Source organism: Myotis lucifugus, unplaced genomic scaffold, assembly GCF_000147115.1.
Source record: "Myotis lucifugus unplaced genomic scaffold, Myoluc2.0 scaffold_92, whole genome shotgun sequence".
In the NCBI taxonomy this organism is placed as follows: domain Eukaryota; kingdom Metazoa; phylum Chordata; class Mammalia; order Chiroptera; family Vespertilionidae; genus Myotis; species Myotis lucifugus.
The window spans coordinates 3,538,947-3,559,514 of record NW_005871140.1 but is presented as its reverse complement, the minus strand read 5'-3'; the positions used below and the strand labels follow the sequence as shown (position 1 = coordinate 3,559,514).

Below are 20,568 nucleotides of genomic sequence, written 5' to 3'. Positions count from 1 at the left end.
TCGATGGATTGCCCCAAAGAGGTAGGCTGAGCCGGGGGTCTCACCTCTGTGCCACACGGAGCTGAGATGCGGGACCCCCAGGACCCCCAGGCAGGCCTTGCTGAGTAGAGCCGGGGAACCCCCAGGCAGGCCTCGCCCCTCGGAGCTGGGGACCCCCAGGCAGGCCTCTCCGCGCAGAGCCGAGAGGAGGTGGGACCCCCAGGCAGGCCTTGCCTCACGGAGGCAGGATTCCCAGGCAGGGTCTGTGCTGCTCATGCAGCATCAAGCCCAGCCCCGCCCACCTGCGCGCGCCCACTGTGCATGCAGCCATCTTGTGACAGTGTGAGGGCATCATGGTGTGACTACTTAGGCTTTTATTAGTAAGGATTTTATTAAAATGAAATAGAAATGCTTGCTAGAATTCATTTTTTTTTTTGAGTTTTTTGTTTGTTTGAATGCATCAGGGCAGAGGCCTTCTGGCTTTTGTACTGAGATGGTAGTACATCTTGGGGTATGGTGAGTGAGTAGTTAGTGGTTAAAGAGCACAGGCTTTGGAATAAGACAGACTTGAATTTAAGTGTCATGTCTGTCAGCGATTAACTTTGTGACTTTGGATTAGTTAAATTGCTTGGTCTCTCTGAACCTTAAGTTTCCTGATTCATAAAATGTAGATAATAATGATATATGGTAGTTATGAAATCTATGAAGTAATGGCTATAAAGCACTTGCACTAGTCCCAGACCCCTGTCAAACACTCAAAAAATGTTTATTTCTAAATACTAATTAACAGAGCTCCTGAACATGTTAATTTTCCAGGGTAATTCTGCTCATAGAGTCAGAGATTTGGATTTCATACTGGCTCTAAATACAGCTCTATGACTTTGGGAAGGTTATATAATTTCTTCTATTTCCTTACATAAAGTGTGCGCAGTAATTTCAAAGGGAAGGGGGGGGAGAAATAAACTAATTAACTTATATGCGTATATGTATTGCCTATGGACAGAGAGTAGTGCAGGGAAAGCCTGGGGAGGGGACTGCAGTGGGCTGGAAAGAGTCAATAGGGAGGGGAAGGGGGACATCTATACTTTAAACAATGAAGATGAATTTTAAAAATGTGTTTAGTAATGCCTATTGCAAGGGTTTCTGTGAGGCTCAAATAAGAATGAAATATGGTCATGTATGTGAAAGCACCCAGCACAATCAGATGAGATACCCAAGGTATGTTTTTAAATACCCTGAGGGTAGACATGAGTTACTTTAAAAACAAATATTTATGGAACACCTACTATATGTGCTTATTAGGACTTAGCTGCGAATAAGACAGACTACTTTTGTGAAGGTTACAACAGGTGAGGTTGAGTGAAGTTGGGAAAAATAAACAAATTAACTGGTAAACGACTATATAATACATAAGTGCTATACTGAGAATTAAAATACAGTAAGTACATGATAGCAGGTAACTGAGTGATACTTCAGATGGGTTAGTCGGGGACCACATCTCTAAGAAAGAGATTGAGATATGTAACCTACAATCCAATGAGAAGGAAAAGTCATGAAGGGATGGGAGGGATGAATATTCTGGACATCAGCTATGCAAAGATATGGAGGAAGAACTGAGGATATTTTGGCACAAAATGCCTGCAAAGCTACCTATATCAACCACATATGTGGTATCACATATCACAAATATGGATACTATACTTATTAAGCTCTATATTGTATTTGTTACCCTTCTAGGCATCCTGGAGAATATATTAGTAAAATACACATTCTTACCTTCTAGCTGATGAAATGAGACAGCCAAGATTTGTTATCATTATTTATTTTCTCTTTTTCTATTTTCCTTCGACAGAAAAATAACTCACTGTGGGAGGAAATGATTCAAGGAGTATCATGGAAGCTTGGTGAATTCTACTACTACAGTAGTTCTACAAAGGCTTAAAGAAAATTCTTGGACTACTGCAATGTAATTTTCCTGGAGCCACACCACACAGCATATAGAAATGTTTGCATCTGCAGCATTTTAAAAGGAGAGATCTTTTCCTCTTTGCATTCTTAGTTGGTGATGAATCTATTATCATCTGGTCTCAAAGGTGAGGTTAGTGTACTATAGCTACCAGAGGATCTTTGTGAGAGAGAGAAGAGACTCATTTGAAAGATTCTAAATATTTGACTTGTGGCTTTTGCAACCTCCTTGCTATTCAAATATATGCTTTCCTTAAATGTCTAGAATAAAACAGTATTCATTTGATGTAACTAATTATAAGTTTAATATCTTAGATGTTGGTGACCATACAGAAACTTGGAGAGATATAATAGCCAAACATGAATTTACTTTTTCTTGCTAAATGAAGCGTTGATGCTCTGCCAGCCAAATTCACAGGAAGCATGTGAAATGAACACAAAAGCAAACAGGCCTGATGCTGCCCAAGGGAAAGTCAGCAAGATGGCAGCTTCAATCACTCGGAATAACACTAACGCTGCCTTGGGCTCTCCTCAGAATGGAAACATGTCACCATTACTGCAATGTTCCAGCAAATCAGAATGCAGAGAAAAGAACACTTATGCAATCACATACTGGAAAGGCACTTTACTCAACATTTAAGTGGAAAAATTATAAAGAAATTTCAAAAATTGTCAGTGAACATAAATGACTCAGGGAAAAATGTTTTTTTTTCCTTCTATTTCTTTCAAGGAGCTTAATAGATTTTTAAAACGCTTACCACTTAGAAACAATTTCCCTTTAAATTCTCCTTTCGGAATTAATAATGTAAGGACGCATTTTTATGAAGTGTTAAGTGGAAAGTTCAGGATTCAGGGTGCTGGTAAGAAATACTCATTTCCCCTGATATAGTACCATTACTTTGTAAGTTTGAACAAAGGGAATAAGCTTTCACAACATTTATATAGGAAGTTAAAGAAAAAAAACTTCATATATTTTGGGAACTTACCTAATCAGGATACTTTTAGCATGTGTCTAGTCATGTAGCCATCTTTGGTCAATCATCAAAAAATCAAAGACAAATTGGCATGACTCAACCCTAACTTTAATACCGCATGATTGTGTCGTGTAAGCTTGTTTTGTGTGAGAGCCGCTGTGGTTTTAGCAGAGAGATTAACAACCGGACCTAAGCTGGCCTCCAAACCTTGCCCTGCTGATGCCTCAAGCTCTTTGAAGTCTGACCATCATACCTGGCAAAACAACAGTGGGAACTAGGATGGTGTCAGATCTAATCAAATTGTTCGCTGCAGCATAGCTAACTATGGGGTTCACTAATTGGCCCAATTGCGGATTATACCTTTTGCTACAGATTCAAGACAATAATTTAGTTAAATAATGTTTTTTTCTCCCTTATCTCTTCTAATTAAGATTCCAAAGTGGGAAGAAATAGGATTAGACGAGTCTCAAAACTGGGTTCCCCTTAAGGTGGTATGCAATTTTGATAGGCTAGCTACGACGTGTGAAATATATCGAGCATAGTATTAAACCAACTTCTGGAGATTCTGTGAAACCTATGTGACATTACTGTATGTCTATGTCACTTGGGAATTAAAGTACAAATATGGGAATGGTAATATAATGAATAGGTTAAATGTAAACACCTAGAAAATGGCATTTCCATTGTTAAAGAATATTCATTTGGATCTATTTTGACAAATGATTTCATAGAGATATCTATGTTCTACTGATTTTCTCTTGCTAACTGTAGTATATCTGGGAATTGAAATATCAACCAATATTTGTGATTTACTGAATTATCAATATTCATTTAGTATACAAGACCCACATAGATACAATGTTTATGATAATTACTATTTTTGGGCCAATTTAAGCTTACATAAGTATTATTTATCCTTATATTGAAAATTTGCAGAGAACAGTGTACATCTTTTGTATATATCAGCTTAACTTAGTAACCATACTTTCTGACTTGAACTTAAAAACACTGAAATCTTAGATCTGGAAAACTGTCGCACTACCCAAGTGTTGATAAAGGTTGTAACCAATGTAATAATACATTATTATCTACACTAATAAAAGAGAAAAATGGTAATTGGCGTACGACCGCTACCCTTCTGATTGGCTAATCAGCGTATCCTTATGCAAATTAACTGTCAGCCAAGATGGCGGCCGGCAGCCAGGCAGTTGGAAGCGAACATGAGGCTTCCTTGCTCCAGTGACTGCAGACTCCAACGTTCCCCGCCTGCCGCTGCCGGGCTCTGAGCTGGCAGTTTGAAACATTCTAACAAATATAGCCAGCTGGGATCTCAGAGCTGAAGTTATACATTGTTTCGATTATAGAACGGCAAACAAACCAGCAGCGGAAGCCTCAGAGCTAGAGCCAGAGCTAAAGCTGGCCCAGAAGAAAAAAAAAAAAAGAAAAAAAGGAGTGGTTGGGAGCTTCCCGCCAGCCTGAAAGCAGTCAAAACCGCCAGCCTGAAAGCAGCCCTCAGCCCCTCACCCAGACTGGCCAGGCACCCCAGTGGGGACCCCCACCCTGAAGGGTGTGTGACCAGCTGCAAACAGCCCTCAGCCCCTCATCCAGGCTGGCCAGGCACCCCAGTGGGGACCCCCACCCTGATCCAGGACACCCTTCAGGGCAAACCAGCCGGCCCCCAGGCCTCTATCCTATATAGTAAAAGGGTAATATGCCTCCCAGCACCGGGATCAGCGGAGCCGCGAGGCCTCCTGGCACCAGATCAGCATGACAGGGTGCAGCGCCCAAACCCCCTGATCGCCCTGCGGCTCTGTGTGTGACAGGGTGTGGCGTCCCAACCCCCTGATCAGCCCTGCTCTGTGTGTGACAGGGGGTGGCGCCCCAACCCCCCCCCCCCACGGGCCCTGCTGTGTGTGTGACGGGGTAGAGCCATAACCTCCCCATCGGCCCTGCCCTGAGTGTGACAGTGGTGGCGCCCCAACCCCCTGATCGGCCCTGCTCTGTGTGACGGGGGCGGTGCCCTAACTCCCCTATCGGCCCTACTCTGTGCATGACAGGGAGGAGCTCCCCAACCCCCTGATGGGCCCTGCTCTGTGCGTGACGGGGAGGGGGGCAGTGCCCCAACCCCCTGATTGGCCCTGCTCTGTGAGTGACAGGGGGCAGCGCCCCAACCCCCTGATTGGCCCTGCTCTGTGCATCACAGGGGGTGGCGCCGCAACCTCCCTATCGACCCTGCCTTGAGTGTGACAGGGGGCGGTGCCCCAACCCCCCAATCAGCCCTACCCTGAGCGTGACTGTGATGGTGGCATCGCAACCTCTCCGCCCTGCTCTGTGCATGACAGGGGGCAGCGCCCCAACTCCCCAATCAGCCCTGCTCTGAGTCCGTCCAGGGGCTGCACCTAGGGATTGGGCCTGCCCTCTGCCACCTGGGAGCAGGCCTAAGCCAGCAGGTCGTTATCTCCCGAGGGGTCCCAGACTGCGAGAGGGCACAGGCCGGGCTGAGGGACCCCCCCTTCCCCCCCGAGTGCCCAAATTTTTGTGCACCGGGCCTCTTATCATTTATATTAGAAAATCAATTACTAGAATATATTAAGATATGATCAACCTGAACAATACAACATCAAAATAGTAAAACACTACTAAATCCAAGTAAAATGCTGCTCCTATCATGTCATCAAATTAATGCTGCTGCATTTCAAATTTTATGAAATTTTACTTGTTTACTGTAATTATATTATAATCACTAATATAAAGAAAAAACTGGTTAATGATAACCCCAAAATTAGAGAAACAAAAATTACACAAGTTGAAAAATACAAGTGTAAGTAGTTATTTCAGCTTGGAGGCTGTGTGCCCAGGTTATGCATCTTACAGAACTTTACAGAGAATGAGGAGGCAGTGTTTATAGCTCACTTGGCCAGTTGGAGTTTATGTAATACCTAAAGCTGTATTATTTGAAATATTTATGTAATACCTAAAGCTGTATTATTTGAAATATTTTTAAACTCCATAATTTATATAACATGTATTTCAGCAAATATTTTATACCATGTACAGTTTATAAGAATTATCAATTTTTTAAAAAAAAAAAAAGAAAAGAATTATCAATTTTTGGAGATTTGGAAACTACTTCTTTTAACTTCTTTTATTGAGCCAACTTTAAACTTTCTCTTTTGCTTATCCAGAATGTATGCCAGGATTTCAGTGTCTTTACTAGATAGGATTCTGCTACAATTTTTTTAGAGGGGTTAATTTATAGGAATTCATAGTTGATGAATGTTAGGTATTAGTAAAAATTTACTATGATCACATAATTGCTTTCACTTGAATCTGGACAATACCAATACACATTCCAAGAAGGAAAACATATTCTGTTGCTATCTCCAAATCACTCAAAGAAACTGCAGACTACTAGTTAAAGTTGCTCTACTTGTTAAGTCCATTGATGGCATTAGTAAAAAAATATTCTGTTTTTTAATACATAAAAGGGCAATGATGTAATAAATCAAAGAAAAAGTACCCTAAAAATACAGATGAGAGTGTCTGCCTGTTTCTTTGCACCCTTACTTCTGGCCATGCTGACTTTTTAGACCTTGTGATTATCAGTAAATTCCAACATGTAACAAATCTACCTGTTTGGAATAAAAAACGTTATTTTTGCTTTACTTGATAAACTACCTTTCCCTTCTAAGAGTAAGATGCAGATTCAATGCCTGGTATATTATTACCTCAGATTTTATAGACTAGTGGAGTGTACATTTTATTTTTTAAAAATACCAGGGCAATTTCTTAAAAAAAACTTTTATCTGTTGTACATATTAAAACATTGCCACTTGGTAGGTATTTTTCCCCTCCAATAAAAAAAGTCCTCTTGTTTCAACAGTGTCTAGAATATATCACCAAGGAATTGCTATCTAATTGGGTGTGTATTTTATAATGTACAATGTTATATTTAAGCATTTAATTTTACACCAATCACATGATTGTATACAACTATAACTATACCTATTTGTACTTTTATTAGGTTTGTTTAATTCTTCATATTTTTCTAACCACCAAAGTGAATTTCATGGCCTAAGTAACTTATGTAGAATAAGTTTATGTACATAAATTTATATGTACAATTATATATATACTTACACACATACACAAACACTTATTAATTAGGTTATAAGCAAAAAAAATAAAGGATGTGATTTACTGTATTAAATATTAATAAAAAAAACACCCCAACATAGTTTTGTTTTCAAATATTGCTTCTAAACTACAGGGTCACCAATTATAATGGTTCTTTTAGTTTTAGACTAGTAAGAAGAGAAGAAAGGAAATGGAACAGAAAGAAACCCATGTGGTTAATAAATGACCTTTCATCAGCTTCAATGGTAAAAGGTAGTCACTATTAGAACCTAAAGTTATTTAGAGGAGAGGTCTCACTTGACATTATGTAAGTACTTTATGTCTACCCTCTCACTGCCAAAATAATACAGTGTGTGTGTGTGTGTGTGTGTGTGTGTGTGAGAGAGAGAGAGAGAGAGAGAGAGAGAGAGAGAGAAAGAGAGAGAGAGAGAGAGAGAGAGAGAGAGAGAGAGAGAGAGAGAAAGAGAGAGAAAGAGAGAGCGAATGAACATGACTTGACTACTGTGCTACTTTTTCTCTGTGTAATTTTTTTTTTATCATCAAGGAATCTTCTTCCTTAATTTTTATGGTGATAGACATGATACCTTAGACCTGGTTGTCAGAATACTCATCTGAAGAGAAAGGTGTCACATGGGAAAAACACACACGTCTCTTATTGAAAATATAAATTCATCTTAAAAGAAAATGGTACGGCATGCTCTCTTTGTGACATCAACAACAACTTCACATTTATATTTATAACTACTAGTATATATATTATGGTAAATTTCTCAATATTCTATCAGAAAAATTAAAACAATGCTTGAACAATTACAGTGTTGGATTCCCTTTCAATGGTTGTTTTTGGAGAACTAAAGCAAATTAGCTCAAGAATCAGCATTTCTGCACTCCAGTTCTTTTGGCTTTATGTGGCTTTTAAAGGAGTATCCCCAGATGAGAAACTTCTAACGCTCCTGCAGAGATGACCTGCTTGAAGAACGGGCTGCCTGATTAACTATTAACTGCTCTCAATAGGATTAGATAATTAAGGACATTGATGACCATTAATTAGGAGGAGGGCACATTAATTTGTCACTGGATAGGGCCCTTACAATGATTTATAGGTTAGTGCTACTTGCAAATGTGAGGGGAAAGAGAAAAAGAGAGAGAACCATTAAGTTACCTTATCAAGTGGCCAGCTAAAGAGGGCAGAGGGTCAAAAAAGGGCCAAAGTGGTCACTTCAGGGTGAAGTCCCAAACACCAAAGCAGTGCCAAGCCACATTGACCATCATTTGGTGATGAAGTTAAAAATATGCTAATTTATTGGTGGCAATTCTCTCTTTTTATGGTTTCAAGCAGTTAAGACAAGTGGCCTGCTTAAGAGCTTTTCATTTGAAAAGAGATTAAACAAAATGGTTTGTCAAGGCTGCTTGGCTGTTTTATGTCTTTGTTAAAAAAATGGCACCGACTATACTGATAACTATCACATCACCCAAAAGCCATCTCTCTCTGAGCATTTATTTCGTTAATAAATACATCAACCCTAATTGCTTAATAGTGCTATGTTCATTTGCTCTTTAGCAAGATTAAGTTGAAATAAATCTTTTGTACTACCACTTTCTGTCACTATTACTTGCAGAGAGGTCCCACAAAAAGTTTCAGTTTTGTGGAAAATTTACTTAAAGATAGCGGTGTAAATTAGAGTGAGTACTTTGTTTTATTCAGCACAGAAAGCAGAAAGGCGACTCTACTACTAATAAAAAATCAGCTTTTAGAAGGTAGATAGGATCCTCTTTTCTTAACCAGGTACAACTGTGGGTAGCACTCACATTCCACATACAAATAAGCACAGCTCATTAACATTTAATTAAATATGCCTTTGAAAGCCTTGAAAATATGCATGTCATATTCATGTAAATTTGGAGCTTACTTTAAATGTATATTTAAAACAAAATCATTTTTGCTATACTCTAATAATATGCCATTAAAATAAAATAAAAAAATAAGATAGTCTAAAAAATTATTTTATTGCACCAAAAGAATTTAAAAATATTAGCATAGAAAAAAAAATTTAACAGGAACCATCTAAGAATTTCATTGAATATATATATATATATATATATATATATATATATGATTTACCTCAAAACTGTAAGCTGAAATATAAAAATTCTCTTACCTCAATGATGAATAGCTTTCTTTTCAATTTAAAAGCTAAGTCTTTGACATCTGACACATCATACATCAAGTTATTAAGCCGAGGAATCTGACGTATGTGAATCAAACCTTGTGGAAAGGAAAAAAGGAGAAAAATTAAAATGCAGTCACTGGATGCATAAATGAGAGTGGTACAGCAGAATCCTGTAAATTTACACACAGGCATCCTTCCCTTTTAAAACTGGAGCTTACTACCAGGAGCAATGAAGCAAATGGTGTGATTATACTCAAGTAATCAAGCAGAATAAGATAAACAGAAATCCTTGTGCAAGGAAAACTAATTGCACTTTGATACAGAAGTACAGATGCAAAGAGGGATCTTACTACTTGTCAAAACTACAGCCGGTTTGTGTGTGATTTTCTCTTGTATTTACAGTAAGCAAATATGGCTATCACCTTGCATGCTGCCCACGGCACCACTGGGTGATCTTTATTTTATTAAATGCACCAGTAAGCAGCCAGCAAAACAAGGCTTATGGGTTACCCATAACCAGGGAAACACTCATGAAATGCATTCCATTTTGTACCTTATTAATGACTGCTACAAACCATTGAAGAAAACGACATTTTAGAGCACATTCTAGGATCAAACATTAACCCCTAAGCCATCCCAAGACACTCATTTCTGGGGCATGCTAGACCTTCCTGGAGCTGCTATAAGCTTTGTACTAGTGCTAGGTAAACCGTGAGCTTTGGCCTCTTGTCAGTAGAAACACTCACTAATTTTTTCTGACAAGGGCACTGGATGGCTTTTGTGCAGCTTAATACAGTTCCTGACTAACCTAGGGGTCGTTTGCCACAGATGAAGATGTGGAAGATTCTTCAGTGCGTATCTCTGCCTGACTCAGCCCATATTTAGAAATTACTATCCCAAAGACATTGATCCCTAAACATGGGGCAAGAAGGCAAGTCCAGATTTGAACTAAGTAGATAAATCTTATTTATAGAACTGCTTCTCTAGTATAGAATTTTGTGTGTTTGAATGTTTAGTAAGGTATTAGTTTTAGCTTAAAACGGTAAATCTCTAGGTGTTTAACTTTAGAAACGTCCCTTTCAAATATAATTCACTAAAATATCCAATTTATTTTTTGTTAATTTAAAAGGTATTATTAAAAATACAGTTTAGGTACAAATTAAAAATATCTCATGCAGAACTATTTAGTAAAATATATTAGAAATAAGCACACCATACTTTGATTTGCACATTTTTCATTTTAAACTTGCACGTGCTTGTTTAGTTAACTATTAAATCAGGAAGCCTTACAGAATGAAGGAATGATTCCTGAGGCCCTTCTTATTAATAGAAACTTTACTGGTCATCAGAATTACCCATTAATTTGTGAGGAATCATTTATCAATTCAGAAATTTCAGCACAAAAAGTCATAGTCTTTCAACCCCTGAAATGTTTTAATTAAATTGTTTTTTTTAGAATATAAAATATAATTTTACTAAGTTTACTCTTCAACTTGGGTTGTTTTAAAAGAAAATAGAAATATAATAAATTAAAAAAATAGTATGTCCAATTATACAATAAGTAATACCTGGGGATATGATGTACTGCATGGTGACTATGGTTGACAATACTGTATTGTTTATTTGAAAGTTGCTAAGAGAGTAGATCTTAAAAGTTCTCATCACAAGAAAAAAAATGGAACTATGTGTGGTGATGAATGTTAACTAAACTTATTGTGGTACTTATTTCTCAATATATACATATATAAAATCATCATGTTGTATATCTAAAGCTAATAAAATGTTACATATCAATTATAGCTCAATAAAAAAGAGTTTAATCTTAATAGCTCTCTTCCTATCATAATGACAATACTGTATTACATGAATTCTACATAAGGTCTGGGCATATATCAGACACATACTTAAGTAAATGATCATGAGGCAAATTATTTTATGTAGTTTTTGTTCACAGCTTATATTTTATAGGCTTAAAAAAAAGAAACACCTGATTGTGTTATTTTATTTTTTAAAGGTTGTATACTGACTCTTCAAAGTAGTGGCAATCATCATGTAACCTTTTATTTGTAGACTGGGCTTGCCATAGTCCTGCAATCACAACCTTGCACAATCTTGCAACAAACTTCAAATAAGCTATTCAGGCATCAGACTAGAGGTTTCCATGTAAGTGTAGCAGTTCCACAACAGTAACAGCAATAATTAACATTTATTCAGATAAGTAAGTAGGTAAAAATCTATTATTCATCACACTCCATATTCAGTTTAGAGCTAAGATATGCATAATTACTAAACCTTTCCTATTGCGAAAGTTCTATGTAAGAACCTTTAACAAAAATCCCTAAATCAACCAAATGACTAAAATATTACTAAAAGCTTAAAAACACGTTAAGTTAAAAAGTCTAATTAATTGACCTGTGCATATACTAGGATGGTGATATTTTAAAATTTGTTCATAACTCAAACTAACAACAAAATGAGTAGACAGAGAACAGTCCAAATATACTCACAGATGCCTACTTTCTGAAAATGTGACTGACTAGGGCTTTTAAAACATAGTGCAGCGCAAATTTTATTATTTATTTATTATATAGCTAAGCTCTGTAAAGTATGAACCTTTATACAAAGCTGCTATTATTACAATTAATATACTTATTTCAAACATGGCTAATAAGTATGACTGACTTCACAGCAAGTTCAAGCCATCGGACAACAATGCACATCTGGCTGCGCCATGCCTTAGCACTGGGTGTGACTCCTTTCAAACAGTTACCATTGTCTGTAGTCTTAATATCCTTTGGTGACAAGGTGCCAAGGAAGATTGGCCAGGAGTAGAAAACATTTAAGAGATATATTACAAAATAGAATTCATGCCACTGAACAGTAGGTATTATGACTGGACAAGATGCTTCCAGGTACCTTAGGAGGAACCAGGAACATGATATTCTCATCATGAAGGTGCTGCTTACCATGATAATCCTTATATAATGGGTTGGTTTCTCTGTTAGAACCAATAAACGACTCCAGATGAATGACTGTATCTGACAAGTTTGTAATACGAGCAATAATTGCTTTATTCTGAAAAACAAGCAAACAAAAATCTCATGTTATGTTAAAAAAAATAACCTGTATACAGTGCCATTAAGCCATCTCAATGACAAATTGTAGAGGAGACAGACTAACAACAAAAACTGGATGAAAGTATGTCCTTAATTGAAAATTCCATGAAGAGATGTAAATATTCTATTTTAAATCAAAGCACTGAGGGGGGACATACTTTAGTTTTGGTAGAAAATATATAAATTATTTTTCTCTTATTTTAAGAGGCAAGGATATCTTTATGCTCATATACTATTATTTTTCAAATTACATTAGGCATTGGCCATTGGAAAATGTGACGGACATCAGGATTCAAGAGCAGTTGACAGTATAGTAAATGTATAAGGCCCTACTGTCATCTGTCAAATGGGACTAGATCCCAGTCCGGAACCAGCTGAGGTCATCTCTCATATTAGAAACAGGGAAGCATCCAGCTAAAATGCTGCAGCATGGCTAGCTCTGGAGTTTTCTGTTTTCTCTTTCCAGATGCTGCTATTTGGCTCTGGTATGGTGATAAAGGCAAAGAAAAGATGGTAGGCAACTAGCACTAGACTAGTAGCCTACCCTTCCCTTTCCAACACACTTTGATATGAAACAAAAGTATTATTAAACAATACATCCTTGCTCTAGCCGGTTTGGCTCGGTGGATAGAGCGCCGGCCTGCGGACTGAAGGGTCCCAGATTCGATTCCGGTCAAGGGCATGTACCTTGGTTGCGGGCACATCTCCAGTGGGGGTTGTGCAGGAGGCGGCTGATCGATGTTTCTCTCTCATCGATGTTTCTAACTCTCTATCTCTCTCCCTTCCTCTCTATAAAAAATCAATAAAATATATTTTTTAAAAAACACAAAAACAATACATCCTTAAAAAGTTATATTTTAAGTAGCAAAAGTTCTAAAATACCCAAAATTTCATGGCTTTACAATATAATCATTAAATATCTTATAGATTTTCTTGAATAATTTTATTTGATGGAAAGCCCTCATTTCTTTTAATTTGACAGGCTGGTAGGTCAGAAAACTGTTGTATAAGCTTTAACATTCTAGAAAAAGAAATTGTTATGAAGAGCTCTATAAGTTTAAAAAAAGTATTGTTTGTAAAATTTTATCATTTGGAAACTTCCACTTTACACACTGGTAATGCCCACCAGTTTAAAACTAACCTTTATAAAAAGGATGAGAAATGTAAAACAGTCAAGAACATTTATTAGTCAGAGGCCATGTCCCCTATTAGAGAAAAGTCCAAATATAGTCAAAGATGTTCACTTTCTGAAAATGTGATTGACTACAGAGTTTATTGGTATTCCTCTGCTTCTTAAGTCCTCTTATGAAGATGGTATAAGAAAGAAAAATAAAAGAGGGCTGATTGATGTTACCAGACTCAGCATAAAGTACATAGTAGCCCCTGTCACTAAACATTATGTTGAAACTAGAGGCCCAGTGCATGAATTCTTGCACAGGTGGGGTCCCTTTGGGTGGCCTACAGGAATTGGGCTGAAACCCACAGTCTAACGCCACCTGCAGCTCCTACCTGCCGCTCCCGCTCATTCCGGCCCCACTGTGCCTGCCGCAGGCTCGCACCCAATCAGTCCCTGATTGGGAGGCTCGCGCTGCCACAGCAGTGCTCATCAGCCATGTGCCCTGCGTCTGGTGCTCTCCCAAGGGGAGTGGCCTGCAGGATCAGGTTGAAACCGGCTCTCTGACATCTCCTGAGGGGTCCCAGATTGCAAGAGGGCACAGGCAAAGCTGAGGGACCCCACTGGTGCACAATCAGGCCAGGGAGGGACCACAGGAGGGCTCCAGGACATGTCTGGCCCATCTCGCTCAGTCCTGATTGGCTGGACCCCAGCAGCAAGCTAACCTACCAGTTGGAGCATCTGCCCCCTGGTGGTCAGTGCACGTCATAGCGAGCAGTTGAGCAGCATTAGCATATCATTAGTATATTATGCTTTGATTGGTTGTTCGGTTGTTCTGCTGTTCGGTCTATTTGCATATTACCTTTTTATTATATAGGATGACTGTTTAACTCACACCTAGGGTTGTACTTGAAACTCCCCCATAGGTAGAAATGTATGCTACATAAAGGATATTTCAGCCTATGAATTAGTGTCCTTAAAAGGAAGAAGTGAAAATAGTTATTCTTCATTGCCTTTAATACTTTCAATTACATGAGCATCAAGTATAGAAAAAAACAAAATTTGGAAATGCCTGTTTTTCCTAAAGCAATTTTTCACTCAATGGTGAGAAAATAATCAGATTGATTCCTTATTTTCAATTCTGTGTCACAAGGGATGGTCTTACTCCAGGAATAACAGGGCCTTCAGAACATGCTCCTCTCAATATTTCTTTAGCCAAAGACCATTAAATCAAACCCATCCAGGTTGGGTTTCAGCCAGTTATTCTTCACCCAAACAGAAATGTCTGCCAGACATTCCAACAGCTGGGAGACAGTTCACAATGAGTCAACTTGAAAATGATTCATTGTACTGAGTACTGAACAATGTTGGGGTGGGGGTGGGGTGTGGCTGGGTTGGTTGTGGAGGGTGAGAAGAGTGAGAGATGAAGAATAACCATGTGGCTCTCCCATTAAGAAGAATCTTAGATAACAACCAGCAGGCTCTTATCATTTCATTTTTAGGATAAACTCCACTGGGACGAGTGCTCCTCTCATGGACCCTCTGATGAACAAGCACTTAAAAAGGCTACTGACAAAATTTCTTAATCAAAAAGGTCAGATTTCCTTTTATTTATAAATAGAAGACTAAGCCTTTGTATCTAAATATCTGAATCTAAAATGATAAAAGCCAGTTTTTGTTAGAACTCAAATATTTAGGATTTCATTGATATAAAATCTAGGGCTTTCTCAATTATATGAATAATAGAAACTATGGGGCTTAAGGGTGGGATTCATATTCCATTCTAGTAGTATCCTGTGTATTTACATGGTCAACCTGACATTTGTTTATTTCAAAGAGGGTTTTCTTCCTTAATTTAACCTTAAAATTTATTAGTAATCTATTTAAAACTCTGTAATATTTATCAACTTTATAGGTCTTTTTAAGGTAGTTTGTGGGACATAAAACATTAATTTCCACTTTGCAGAGGAAAACTAAAGAATTCCAAATGTAAATGATGTGTATAGCCTAGATTTCAAATCTCAAAATTTCATAATATATATTTCATTTGTTATATATATATATAAAGTTCCCTAAGTTTATATCATAGTTATTAACTTATAAACTAAATTCTATTTTTAAAGCTTTCATGAAGTATTTGCACAAGAATAAGCTTTTAATCATACTATTAACAGAAAATAATTTATATTTAACAATGACCTTACTCCTTTCTGCACAGTTTATGTGATGTGGCAAACCAGATTGTGAAAGTTGTAAAGATATCTGAAAAATGTCTATAGAATCAAAAACACTGGAAATTACATAACATCAAAGAGCCCAACTTTATTGTAATTAAAGGTATATAACCTTCCAATTATCTGTAAAAGTATGAAATATATTTGGGTATGTAAATGTATATATGTTTTAAAAAGTTAAGATTGTGTTACAGATTACTTCTGTACCTCCAACATTCATAAAGAGTATGGTCTACTGATGTAATCATACCTTAAAACCACTGTTGTCAAAAGGTCTTTCAAATTACAATATTAATACTAAATGCTTTTTTAGATAAAAGGTGGGTGAATTTGCTTGAATGAATCTAAAATTAATGATTGCAAAAAAGTCCTTAAAATACTAATTACAATGCATTTTAAGATGAATACACTGTGGACAATAAATTGTCATAATATAACCTGCAATGCTCAGAAAGCTTTAGCATAAGGATCTGAGCAGAGGCCTCGACACTAGAACTTCCACATTCTCATCCTAACAGATTCTAAGAGTTTTTATGTGTTTAGCAACACACACCTCTTTGGCCTATAGTATATGTAGTTGAAAATGGAGAAGCAAAGGTATGTTCATCAATTACTTAGGCATACATTTGAATATAACTTTTAAAAATGTTGAACTTGTTACTTTACAATTCCCAATAAAGAACATTTGAATAAGGACATTTGGGACTCACCAGTATGAGTAAATTAATGATTATACTGAATGCATGGCATAATGACATCACCCAGGCATGTACAATGACACTGCCATCCCTCCTCTTTGCCCATCTGGATGTGAAAGTCTAGGATGGCTCAAAAATCCTTCTTATATTAGACAAATCTCCCTTCGCTCCTAGGTGAAAGTTGTCAGCTCTGGATAGTAGCCAAGACATGACTAGGAGGGAAGCCAGGAGAGAAGAGAGCCAGTGTCCAGGAGTTTTAAGAGTTTGCTGGCAGACTCAAATAGCATTGTATTATGTTACATAAAAGGCTCTTAAAATGTTCTGTTGCAGTGTAATTTCTTAATTATTTAAGTTTAAATTATGTCAATGCTATTACAAATAAAAAGGCAAATCAGATTGTCCAGTTGTCTACTTTCAAGTCCAATTTCACAAAAACTTGAGATTTTGTTTTGATTGTTCCTGTTTTGGTTTCATAGTATGCCTCCTGTTTGCTTTTATAGAATGGTAACCACTTTTACTAGGACACACCCAATTCACTAAATGGATTTTAAATAAAGGAAGATTAATTTAATGCTCCCTTTCAATTAAAAACTCATTAAGCCCACACCATGAACTTTGTGAAGAGATAAAAATTCAACTACTGCCATATAAACTCCCTCTATTTTTTAATAGAAAGAGTTTAGATATCTATTTAGAGCAGCCAAGTAACAATCAGAATACCCCATACTTTAAACTTTCTTTGACCTAATTATCTCAATAATATAAAAGATTTAGTACATAACAAAACAAATATACTTCCTGGGAAAAAATTGACAAGAGAATTAAAAATTAATTAACCAATCACTTAATTATCAAGAAGCTTGAAAGGAATAAACCAAATAACATAAAGCATTTATGCAATGCCTTAAATAAGAGTTAAGTTCTTGGATTACTCAAATAGGAAAGACAGCAAACACAAAGTATGAAGAACGAAGTCCCCACTGAGTATGGCACACACATCCAATTTGGGATACATACACAAAAGCATGAGTAAGTTAACGTTGAGAAGTTAAAGAAATATTTAAGTTGCTTAATGTTTGACCCTATTACATGATATGATGTGAGTGTGTGTACTCAACAACTCAAATTATAACATTTTCTGAAAAATAATATGCATAGGAACACAATCAGACTAAAGCGTACGCTTTGTCATGTAATTAAAAAATAATCTTGAATAAAAGGATAAATCTAGAGATTTTTAAATCTAGAGATTTTTAAATCTAGAGGTTTTCCCATACTTACTAAGTTCTTTATCCTATAGAAATAGAGACTATGACATAACAAAATTACTTTTACTGTTTGTAATTTTTTATAAATCTTCCCCTTTCTTGCTCAGAGTTATCACTTATTTCTGTAAATTAGATTTTTATTTTATTTAAAAAATTGGATAGTGGGGAAATAATGCTGTTCAAATATTTTGAGTTTAAGAAAGAATATACTTGTATCAAATAAAATTATAGTAGTACATATTTATAATATTAATAATATTAATACCTTAAGGAAGGTATTAAATTAAATCTTTCCACATTTAACACTGAACTTTATTCAAAGTCATACACAGTTAGTTTTAAAATATAGAGAAACTTTGGTAAGCTGACAGTCATGTAGGGAAATCACAAAACAAACACATTTTGATTCCATTTTCTAATGCTTAAAAGATATCTACAAAGGAACTAATGGTAAATATACTTAACCTCAAGAGCAAAAGAAATTGCTGAGTAAGTTGCCAAATTTTGCTAGGATTAAGCAATGGAGCCACATTGTTTTGTGTCTCTTATCTGATCAAATACTTGGTATTGTAAATTTGGTATGAAAATGTTGGCTCTTTAAAACAAGCATTTTTAAAAGAACACTTTCAGAAACATTATTTACATTTACACTGGCCTCAAACACTATATGCTTTGCAGAACATTTATTTATATCAGTTTTCTTTGTAAGTTTAATTCTATAAAACATTTGTACAATCTTACATTCTGAAAACTCTTATAAAATGGAGTGAACAAAATACTGCAATGAATAGGCTAAACAAAATAAAGTATATTTTAAATTAATTTTAGGCATTTTCATAAACTATACATATTCTAGTTTCATATTATAGAAATTATTCATACAGAAATTTGTCTGTATTTTTGGCTTCAAAATGTTTTATGGTGTAACTTCCTAAATCAGAAATTTTTTGCTTACTACTTTACTCTTGAAATCTTTAAAATGCTATTCACAGATGTCCAAAAGCTCACACATACCCTGCCCAGAAAAACAATCGCGGATATTCAAATATCAAACAGAGCATCCAGCTGATGTTCGTGATGCAGTGGTAGGTTAAAGATAGTAAAGTTTAAAATCAGCTTAGAATAATCCCATATTGAGTATAAAATTATAGCCTGTCATCAGGAACAGGCTGACAGAGCCAGGTCCAGATGGGAAACTGGCTGGGAAAAAGCTGAGGCAGGTGGGAAAATGATGGGAACCTGACGGAAGACAGGACTACTCCCTCTGCTGGCAAGGCTCTCACCTGCTTGAATTTTTAACTAATGACAAGCTTTTCTTCAATTATTTAAGATATAAGAAATAAATTATGTAAGGTGTTCCTTAATTCAGTTGGCTGCTCTATGTTTGCACGTTTTCAAACTCATGGTATTTTATTTTTCGCCAAATTAACTTGTCAGAAATTTAAGGATCCAGTGTTTCACCAGGAGGTCCAATTATTTATCTTGTAATTTAATTGCATCATAAAAATAAGCAAATGTAGCATTGCTTTTATAATATAAGGCCTTCAAAATAAAGACCAAATTGTATTTTTCAATATACATACTTTTTTGAAGAAAAAAACAATCTTGGGCTGAAGACTTCAGAATTTCTTTCTCTAGCTCTGCATAATGCCCCGTAATGAAATAATATAGAAATGAACCATATAAATCAACTATACAGGGAACAAGGAAACAGCATGTCACAGCAAAACAGCATAGATGTACAGCGCCAAACTTATCTGATAATCTAATGATCTGAGTTTACAGATATTATGTACTAATATGTAAGAAATTAAGAACAGACGTTTACACAAACATTTGTTAAATTTTACAGAAAAATTATTCAATATTTGATTTCCAATGTAAGTTAATAGCTTCAGCAAAAACATTTAGTAAAAATCTGTTGTAAGATTTTGGACTACAACCAGAAGCTCCCAGAACAGGAGGGATCAGCTTTTTCACCCACTGTTCTCATCTGAATCCTGGCTTAAAAGCGATTCCAGCTCCCAGCTTTCCAGAAGGCTCCATCCCAGGAATCCCTGCCTGCCATTTGGTTTGCTGATTTTAATCTCTCAGGACTTTCTTACAGTGGCTCTACTATGCTGAACTGGCACTTGCTTCTAGAAGTGAGTTATTACTAAACCTGTAGGTCAATTGTGGCACTAACAACTCTCTGGAAGCTTTCAGCCACAGTGTACAATTTGCTAATCTAATTAAATATTAATTCTAAGTGTTACATTTTGTGGCTATGAGCTTTTATTTTCCATCATCAGCCTAGAAGAGAAAGAGGTTATAAGGCTAATTTAATCTCTTCCCTGTCCTCCCAACATTAAAGATTAACTACATTGAGTGCGAAAACATTATTAAAGAAGCAGGGACTCTTTATATAGTAATAATAATGTAATTAATAGCAAAGGGCTACAACATAACATTAGGATATAATATATGACCTGATACTTAAACAACTTTTAATTATAATTGGTTACAAGCACGTTTTGTCTCAACACGAAGAAGTGTCATCCTGTTTTGAAGACAGCCATCTTTCTTTATGAGAAGGTACGCATCCAAGTACATAAGTAGAAATAAACCTATATTTTCTCACGGGTGTTTTTCAGATAGCTTGTAACACCAAAGATAAAAAGCTTAGTAATATCATCTGTAAAATAAATGCAAAATTAAATGAAGTTGTATTTCTTGTCTATACATGAAAGGCGTTATAGTAGAGGACAGCCTGTAACGAAAATGTTAAAGTCCTTCCCTAATGTTAAAGACCTTCCCTGCTTTTTTCTCCTACCATGTTCTAGTGGACTGGACACAGAGGTCCCTCCCTGCTTCTGATGCCTGGACACTGGGCATTATAAAGACTATGCCGTCCAGCAGCCAAAGATTCCATA

General features: G+C 36.4%; 1 protein-coding gene across 2 annotated transcripts in view; it reads right to left on the bottom strand.

The window, feature by feature from the left end:
* Positions 1 to 20,568, bottom strand: part of ELP4 (elongator acetyltransferase complex subunit 4) — a 165,249-nt gene that overhangs the window by 88,130 nt on the left and 56,551 nt on the right. For both annotated transcript variants that reach the window (XM_006091609.3, XM_023756380.1), the window contains exons 8-9: positions 12,193 to 12,301; positions 9,215 to 9,321 (exon numbers count right to left, since the gene is read on the bottom strand). In XM_006091609.3, coding sequence (XP_006091671.1) covers positions 9,215 to 9,321; positions 12,193 to 12,301 — 216 coding nt within the window. The remainder of the gene's footprint in view (positions 1 to 9,214; positions 9,322 to 12,192; positions 12,302 to 20,568) is intronic.